The sequence below is a fragment of the Choloepus didactylus genome, chromosome 21 (assembly GCF_015220235.1).
Source record: "Choloepus didactylus isolate mChoDid1 chromosome 21, mChoDid1.pri, whole genome shotgun sequence".
NCBI lineage: Eukaryota > Metazoa > Chordata > Mammalia > Pilosa > Megalonychidae > Choloepus > Choloepus didactylus.
This window is the reverse complement of record NC_051327.1, coordinates 11,071,031-11,080,910: the sequence shown is the minus strand read 5'-3', so window position 1 is coordinate 11,080,910 and position 9,880 is coordinate 11,071,031. Positions and strand designations below refer to the sequence as shown.

At 40.8% G+C, this 9,880-nt stretch overlaps 1 protein-coding gene across 1 annotated transcript; it reads right to left on the bottom strand.

Annotated features, from left to right (window-relative positions):
• Window positions 1–5,858: 5,858 nt before the first annotated feature.
• On the bottom strand, window positions 5,859–6,227 carry LOC119517036 (protein POLR1D-like). Its single transcript, XM_037813503.1, has one exon. The coding sequence runs from the start codon at window positions 6,225–6,227 to the stop codon at window positions 5,859–5,861; it is 369 nt and encodes a 122-aa protein (XP_037669431.1).
• Between the last annotated feature and the right edge of the window lie 3,653 nt (window positions 6,228–9,880).

Sequence of the window (9,880 nt, the reverse complement as noted above, 5' to 3'; positions counted from 1 at the left end):
GTCAACTGTAGATCTGAGGGTCTATTTCCAAATTCTCAATCTGATTCCATTGATCAATATGTCTGTCTTTGTGCCAATACTATATTGTTTTGACTACTGTGGCTTTATAGTAACTTTCAAAGTCAGGAAGTGTAAGTCCTCCCTATTCGTTTTTTTTATTTTTTGTTTTTTGTTTTTTTTTTAGAATGTTTTTAGCAATTTGAGGCATCCTTGCCTTCCAAATAAATTTGATAACTAGCTTATCCAATTCTGCAGGGCAGTTTGTTGGAATTTTGATTGGAATTGCATTGAATCTGTAAATCAGTTTGGGTAGGATTAACATCTTAATGACATTTAGCCTTCCTATCCAGGAAAACAGGATATTTTTCCATCACTTTAGGTCCCCTTCTATTTCTTTTAGTAAAGTTGTGTAATTTTCTGTATAGAGGTCTTTTACATGGTTGGTTAAGTTTATTCCTAGGTACTTGCTTTTTTTGGTTGCTATTGAGAATGGAATCTTTTTCTTGAGTCACTCTTCTGTTAAGTCATTTCTAGTGTATTTTTGTGCATTAATCTTATATCCTGCCACTCTGCTAAATTTGTTTATTAGCTCAAGTAGGTGTGTTGTCAGTTTCTCAGGGTTTTCCAAATATAAGATCATATCACCTGCAAATAATGACAGTTTTACTTCTTGCTTTCCAATTTGGATGCCTTTTATTTCTTTGTCTTGCCATATTGTTCTGGCTAGAACTTCTATCACAATGTTGAAGTGTCAGTGGGCACCCTTGTCTCATTCCTGATCTTTGAGGGTAGGCTTTCAGTCTCTTGCCGTTGAGTAGTATTCTGGCTGTGGGTTTTTCATATATGCCCTTCATCATATTGAGGAAGTTTCCTTCAATTCCTACCTTTTGAAATATTTTTATCAAAAAAGGATGCTGGATATTGCTGAATGCTTTTTCAGCATCTATTGAGATGATCATTTGATTTTTCCCTTTGATTTGTTATTGTGCGGTAATACATTGATTGATTTTTCTTATGTTGAACCAGTCTTGCATGCCTGGAATGAGCCCCATGTGGTCATGGTGTATTTTTTAAATGTGTCCTTGGATTTGATTTGCAGGTATTTTGTTGAGAATGTTTGCATCTATATTCATGAGGGAGATTGGCCTGTAGATTTCCTTTCTCATGGCATCTTTATCTGGTTTTGGTATTAGAGTGATGTTGGCTTCATAAAATGAGTTAGGTAGTGTACCAGTTTGTATATATTATGTCCCCCAGAAAAAGCCATGTTCTTTGGTGAAATGTTGTGGGGGCATACATATTAGTGGGGATTAAGTTGGAACATTTGGATTAGGTTGTGTCCATGGAAATGTGCCACACCCAACTGTGGGTGATAACTCTGATTGGATAATTTCCATGAACATGTGGCCCCGCCCATTCAGCATGGGCTTTGTGGAGCACTATATAAACTCAGACAGAAGGAGCAGGCTGACTACAGCCAAGAGAGACACTTTGAAGAATGCACAGGAGCTGAGAGAGTGGCTGCAGCTGAGACAGTTTGAAGATGGCCATTGAAAGCAGACTTTTGCTCCGGAGAAGCCAAGAGAGGAAAAATGCTCCAAGAGCAACTAAGAGTGACATTTTTGAGGAACTGCAGCCTAGAGAGGAACGTCCTGGGAGAAAGCCATTTTGAAACCAGAACTCTGGAACAGATGCCAGCCACGTGCCTTCCCAGCTAACAGAGGTTTTCCAGACACCATTGGCCATCCTCCAGTGAAGGAACCCGATTGTTGATGCATTACCTTGGACACTTTCTGGCCTTCAGACTGTGACTGTGTAACCAAATAAACCCGTTTTATAAAAGGCAATCCGTTTCTGGTGTTTTGCATTCCAGCAGCATTAGCAAACTAGAACAGGTAGTGTCCCATTTTCTTCAATTTTTTGGAAGAGTTTAGGTAGGATTGGTGTCAATTCTTTTTGGAAAGTTTGGTAGAATTCCCCTGTAAAGCCATCTGGCCCTGGACTTTTCTTTTTGAGAAACTTTTTGATGACTGATTGGATCTCTTTGCTTGTGGTTAGTTTGTTGTGGTTTTCTATTTCTTCCCTGGTCTGTCTAGGTTGTTCATGTGTTTCCAGGAAATTATCCATTTCCTCTAAATTCTCTAGTTTGTTGGCATACAGTTGTTTATAGTATCATCTTACGATTTTTTAATTTCTTCGGGATCCACAGTAATGTCCCCTCTCTCATTTACTATTTTGTTATTTGAGTCTTCTTTCTTTTTGATTTTCTCATTTTAGCTAGGGTCTTGTCAATCCCCTAGCTAGACTGATCTAGCTACGTTCTTTGATCTTCTCAAAGAACCACTTTTGGTTTTATTTTATCTTTTTATTTTTTGTTCTCCATATCATTTATGTATGCTTTAATCCTTGTTATTTCTTTTCTCCTACTTGCTTTAGGATTAGTTTGCTGTTCATCTTCTGGCTTCTACAGTTGTTCCATTAGCTCTTTGGTTTTAGCTCTTTCTTCCTTTTTAATGTATGAATTTATTTCCCCCTCAATACCACCTTTCCTGCATCCCATATGTTTTGATATGTTGTGTTCTCATTTTTATTTGTCTCTAGATATTTAGCAATTTCTCTTGCAATTTCTTCTTTGACCCACTGATTGTTTAGAAGTGTGTTGCTTAATCTCCAGATATTCATGAATATTCTAGATCTTTGATGGATATTGACTTCTAGTTGTATTCCACTGTGATCAGAGAATGTGCTTTGAATAATTTCAATCTTTTTAAATTTATTGAGGCTTGTTTAATGGCCCAGCATATGATCTATCCTGGAGAAAGTCCATGAGCACTAGAGAGGAATGTATATCCTGGTGATTTGGGATGTAATGTTCTATATATGTCTGTTAAGACTAATTCATTTATCACATTGTTTAGGTTCTCAGTTTCCTTATTGGTCCTCTATCTGGTTGATCTATCTATAGGAGACAGTGATGTATTGAAGTCTCCCACAAATATTGTAGAAGCATCTATTGCTCCCTTTAGTTTTGCTAATGTTTGTCTCAGGTACTTTGAAGCACCTTGATTGGGTGCATAACATTTTTGATTGTCATTTCTTCTTGGTGAATTGTCCCTTTTATTAGAATATAATGTCCTTCTTTGTCTCTTATGACATTCTTGCATTTAAAGTCCTTTTTATCTGAAATTAGTATCGCTACCCCTGCTTTCTATTGGCTGTAGCTTGCTTGGAATATTTTTTCCATGCTTTCACTTTCAATTTCTTTGTGTCACTGGGTCTAAGATGAATCTCTTGTAAACAACATATTGATGGTTCATATTTTTAAATCCATTCTCCCAAACTGTATCTTTTAATTGGGGAGTTTAATCCATTCACATTCAATTTTATTCTTGAATCAGTCATCTTATCCTTAGGTTTTTATTTGTCAGATGTATATTTCCCCCTCTCTCTATTTCCTTTAAAGTATCCTTACTAAAGCTCTGCAATTCTGTGCCCTTTTCCAGACCTCTGTCTCCTTTCTATTTTTCTCAGCTGGTAGAGCTCCCTTTAGTATTTCTTGAAGGGCAGGTCTCTTGTTAGCAAATTATCTCAGGATTTGTTTGTCTGTGAACATTTTAAGCTGTCTCTCAATTTTGAAGGAGAGCTTTGCTGCATAAAGGGTTCTTGTTTGGCAAGTTTTCTCTTTCAGAATTTTAAATATGTCATACGCTGCCTTCTCACCTCCATGGTGGCTGCTGAATAGTCACTATTTAGTCTTTATGTTGTTTCCCTTGTACGTGGTGAATTGCTTCTCTCTTGCTGCTTTCGGAAGTTGCTCCTTCTCTTCAGCATTTGACAATCTGATCAGAATATGTCTTGGAGTGGGTTTATTTGGATTTATTCTGTTTGGAGTTCATTAGGCATCTGTGATTTGTGTATTTCTGTCATTTAGAAGGGCTGGGAAGTTTTCCCCAACAATTTCTTTGAATACTCTTCCTAGACCTTTATCCTTCTCTTCTCCTTCTGGAACACCAATTATTCTTATATTTGTGTGCTTCATGTTGTCCATCATATCCCTGAGATCCATTTCAAAGTTTCCAATTTTTTTCTCCATTCGTTCTTTTGTACTTTCACTCTCCAGAACGTTTTCTTGACATTTGCCTACTCATTCTTAAATTTCATCTAATCTGCTGCTATGTGTTTCCAAGATATTTTCAATTTGATCAACAGTTTCTTTTATTTTTATAAGCTCACCTATTTTTTATTTACTCTTGCAAATTTTTCTTTATGCTGTTCTAGGGTCTTCTTCATGTCCTTTATATCCTGAGCCATGATATTGCTTTTTGTGAGTATTTCTTTGACTCTAAGTTATGTGTCCCCTCTGGTTTTATAATTTGGGCATTTGGGTTAGCCATAGCTTCTGGTTTCTTCATATGCTTTATAATTTTCTGTTGTTTTTTGCTTCTTGGCATTTGCTTATCTTGATAGGGTCCTTTTAGGATATGAAGGCTTATTTAAACAATTATGTATAATTTGAAAGAGCTACAGCTTGGTGGAATGCACTTTTCCTGACCTACCAGCAGAAGGTGGCCCCAAGCCACCTCTTACCCTCAAGCCAGTTCTCCCCAACTTTGTCTATGCACTGAGTGGGGGCCCAACCATGTGGCGGCCCAATCAGTGCACCAATTTTCCATGTGCAGTGGGGACTTCCAACCCTGTGGGTGGGGGTTGGTGATGTGCCCTATGCAGTTTTTTTTTTCTTCAATCTCTGAAAATTTTTAATTTAAATTCTAGCTTTGCTTACTTTGAAGTGAGTTTCTAAACAAGATAGAATAAAAACAATACATCTGTATTGCAGAAGGAGCTTAAACTTGCCCAGACATCTTCAGACCAGTCCCTTTGTACTAATTTCTTTGAAGAATCGCTAGGTCATTTTGCTGGTCACCAGCAGCCTCTTTAAAAACAACAAAAGATCTACTGTAAAAATCATTCTTGGTGCCTCTTTGTTGCTCAGATGTAGCCCTCTCTCTCTGGCTAAGCCAACTTGAAAGGTGAAATCACTGCCCTCCCCACTACGTGGGATCAGACACCCAAGGGAGTGAATCTCCCTGGCAACGTGGAATATGACTCCCGGGGAGGAATGTAGACCTGGCATCATGAGACGGAGAACATCTTCTTGACCAAAAGGGGGATGTGAAAGGAAATGAAATAAGCTTCAGTGGCAGAGAGATTCCAAAAGGAGCCGAGAGGTCACTCTGGTGGGCACTCTTATGCACACTTTAGACAACCCTTTTTAGGTTCTAAAGAATTGGGGTAGCTGGTGGTGGATACCTGAAACTATCAAACTACAACCCAGAACCTATGAATCTCAAAGACAGTTGTATAAAAATGTAGCTTATGAGGGGTGACAATGGGATTGGGAAAGCTATAAGGACCACACTCCACTTTGTCTAGTTTATGGATGGATGAGTAGAAAAATAGGGGAAGGAAACAAACAGACAAAGGCACCCAGTGTTCTTTTTACTTCAATTGCTCTTTTTCACTCTAATTATTATTCTTGTTATTTTTGTGTGTGTGCTAATGAAGGTGTCAGGGATTGATTTGGGTGATGAATGTACCACTATGTAATGGTACTGTAAACAATCGAAAGTACGATTTGTTTTGTATGACTGCGTGGTATGTGAATATATCTCAATAAAATGAAGATTAAAAAAAAAATTGGAGGTTAAAAAAAAAAAAAATCATTCTTGGGCATTTTCTCTGCCAGCTAAAAACCAGTACTCAATAACTCCTCTGCTTAAAGAAAGCCACACGTCCCCCAGTCCCAAGTGTGATGGCATTTGTTGCTTGTCACAGTCGTGCTGTTCCTCCATCGTGCCTCATCGCTTGTTTGAATGCTTTCCATACTTCTCCTTGGTGTTCCGCTTCCGTGGCGGAGAATAACTGCCTCTACTTCGTGCTCGGAAGCTGGGCTTGTATGGATGGGTTCGGTGCTTCTTTGGGTTTTCTTCTTTCTGGTTCTGGTTATTCACAGGTTCCTTATTGCTCTCTTTTTGTTCATGGTCTTGCTCTTTATGTGGGGGCAATGTGTTCTTAATTGTGTTCGTTAGAAATCTTTTATTTGTACCAGCAAGAGGACACTTCATCCACCCCATAGGTCCCATCGTTTCTGCTCTGGTTTTTCCACGTTTCACCTCCTTAAGCAGTTCTTCTATTGCTTTCCTCTCCAGCTCCTGGTCCTCTTCCATCGCGGGCGGTGGCTTCCTGGCTCCTCAAGTGCTACTGGTGGACTGGAGACTGTTCCATAGTGTGAAACGTGTGGGGAAGCAGGAAGGAAGGCCCTATGCAGTTTTGCAGGGAGTTTGCTACAGGACACAGTCATCCCAGCCATTTCTGGGGCTTTGGGTGGAGTATCCTGGGGCTGCAGAATGCATCTAACCCTTCAACTCAGATTCCCCATAGTTCCTGTCTGCCATGGGCCCACAAGTCCCTGGTATTCGGGGAGGGCTCCTGGAACTTCCTTGCAGCACCCCTGCCTCTAGGCTGTGCACACCATGGGCTTCTGCAGAGGAAGAGTAGGCACCGTCATAAGCCCGCTGAATCCCATTTCCCTCAAGTAAGCTTACAGCCACAGTGCTGTAAAGGGGTCCCCTAGTGAGCTGCAAAGATGGCTGCATGGGACATGGAAAGCTACTCCCTTCAGCAATTGCCTGCCTGCTGCAATGGCCAATCCCTGGCACGGTGGCTCTTGGGTGCAGGTCTGCGAAGGGTTATCACCCATGCCAGAAACTGAGATGGGTTCCCGGGGCATGGAAGGTACTCCTCACCATGCTTGACTGAAGCTCTGTCTGCTGGTTCCTCAGCTGCTTTCCAGGCCAAACACACATCTGTCTCCAAACACGGTGTCTTGGTTTCTCCAAGTACACAGCACTATGGATATAGAATTTCCTGCCCAGTCAGTGGAACCCTGGGGCCACTATTCTGGAGCATTTTCTGTCCTTTATCTAGTATTTTTCACAGAGGAGAATTTTGCTGTGTCACTGCTAATCAGCCATCTTAGTCCCGCCTTGGGCCATTTCATTTTGTTTTTGCTTTTTTAGACTAATGGCTGCTTCATCTTTAAAATGAAGATATGGTCAATGTTATTTCAAGATATCAGGGTCAAAGTCCAGAGACCTGGGAGACTGTACCTTGTCTGAAGGGACAAAATTACTTCTTGATAGCTACAATCTTGGTGTTCAGACTCAGAAATCTCTCAGTTGAAAGGGATCTCACAGATTATCTAGATCCATGTTTTTGCAACTGTAGACCCATTAGGGGGCATGCAATCAATTTAGTTGGTCAAGCCCAGTGTTTTAATTAAATAAAAGAGACTAAAATTTAAAAATATTAGTGGGTGTCTGTAGGTAGTGTGGGAGGTGATTTCACAAAATTTGAGTTATATACACATCCTTTCATATTGGTTCTCATGGACTAAATGGATAAGAATCCATGGAACTGGACTAGTAGGGGCAAGATGGCGGCATAGAGAGGAGTGGAAGCTAAGTAGTCCCCCTGGAACAACTACAAAAAACCAGAAACAACTAGTAAATAATCCAGAATAACTGCAGGGGGACAAAGGAGACCATCCACTCATCATACACCAACCTGAATTGGGAGGAATGCCCAAGAACACAGCATAAAATCTGTAAGTGAAACCTGCGGAACCAGGTCGGGAGACCCCCTCCCCCATAGCCCGAGCTGCGGAGCCGCGTGGTGCCAGAGAGACGCTCTCTCCTAGCAAGCAAATATAGCTCAGCTGAGCTCCAACTGGGGTTTTAAGTAGCGAGTGTGAACTGCTCACTACAGGTACGCATCCCCAAAAAACAGACAGAGGCTTTGGTTGACGACTGACCTGGGAGAGCCGGAGGGTCGCCTTGACTGGGTCTGAAGGGGACTATCTGTTTCTTTTTCGGCTCAGTGGAGAAAGCCCCAGTCATATTCAGTTTCCAGGGCTGTGACTCCGGGAAGGGTGGAGACAGCACAAGCAGAGAGCAAGACCATTGAAATGCTAATGACCTCCACCTGAGGGATCTGTCTTCTCTAGGAGGAAAGGGGTGGGGCCCTTTCCATTCAGAACCAGACCCCAGAGCCTGGGGGAACACGGCCATACCTCCTCACACCAGGCAAGAATTATAGGCTAACAGGCGTCACCTGCTGGGCAGAAAAGCACAGTGACCTGAGGCATCAAAGGGTGGAGCAATTTTCTAAGACACACCCTCAGGGAAACCAGATACTGAATATTTCTTCCCTCTGGGACCTGAGCCTGTTCTGGTCTGGGAAAACCTGATTGGGATAACCAAGGAAACCATGCCTAGACAACAGAAAATCACAACCTACACTAAGAAAAACAAAGTTATGGCCCAGTCAAAGGAACAAACGTACACTTCAACTGAGACACAGGAATTTAAACAACTAATGCTAAATCAATTCAAAAAGTTTAGAGAAGATATTGCAAAAGAGATAGAGGCTGTAAAGGAAGCACTGGACATGTATACGGCAGAAATCAAAAGTTCAAAAAACCTACTAGTAGAATCTATGGAAATGAAAGGCACAACACAAGAGATGAAAGACACAATGGAAACATACAACAGCAGATCTCAAGAGGCAGAAGAAAACACCCAGGAACTGGAGAACAAAACACCTGAAAGCCTACACGCAAAGGAGCAGATGGAGAAAAGAATGAAAAAATATGAGCAACGTCTCCGAGAACTCAAGGATGAAACAAAGTACAATAATGTACGTATCATTGGTGTCCCAGAAGGAGAAGAGAAGGGAAAGGGGGCAGAAGCAATAATAGAGGAAATAATTAATGAAAATTTCCCATCTCTTATGAAAGACATAAAATTACAGATCCAAGAAGCGCAGCGTACTCCAAACAGAAGAGATATGAATAGGCCTACGCCAAGACACTTAATAATCAGATTATCAAATGTCAAAGACAAAGAGAGAATCCTGAAAGCAGCAAGAGAAAAGCAATCCATTACATACAAAGGAAGCTTAATAAGACTATGTGCGGATCTCTCAGCAGAAACCATGGAGGCAAGAAGGAAGTGGTGTGATATATTTAAGATACTGAAAGAGAAAAACCACCAACCAAGAATCCTGTATCCAGCAAAGCTGTCCTTCAAAAATGAGGGAGAGCTCAAAATATTTTCTGACAAACAGACAATGAGAGACTTTGTGAACAAGACACCTGCCCTACAGGAAATACTAAAGGGAGCACTACAGGGTGATAGAAGACAGGAGTGCGTGGTTTGGAACACAATTTTGGGAGATGGTAGCACAACAATGTAAGTACACTGAACAAAGGTAACTATGAACACGGTTGGGAGAGAAAGATGGGGAGCATGTGAGACACCACAAGAAAGGAGGAAAGATAATGACTGGGACTGTGTAACTTGGTGAAATCTAGAGTATTCAACAATTGTGATAAAATGTACAAGTATGTTCTTTTACGAGGGAGAACAAGCAAATGTCAACCTTGCAAGGTGTTAAAAATGGGGAGGCATTGGGGGAGGGATGCAATCAGCATAAACTAGGGACTGTAACTAATAGAATCATTGTATTATGCTTCCTTTAATGTAACAAAGGTGATATACCAAGGTGAATGCAGATGGGGGGGGGATAGGGGAGACATGTTAGACACTTGACATTGGTGGTATTGCCTGATTCTTTATTCTACTTTGATTTAAGGTTATTTTTCCTTTTGCTGCTTCCTAGCTGTCATTTTTTTGTTTCCTCTTTCTTTTGCCTCTCTACCTTCTTTGACTCTCCCTCCTGCCTTGTGGAAGAAATGTAGATGCTCTTGCTTAGTATGAACAGAATGTTCAATTAGGATGAACTTAAATGTTTGGAAATG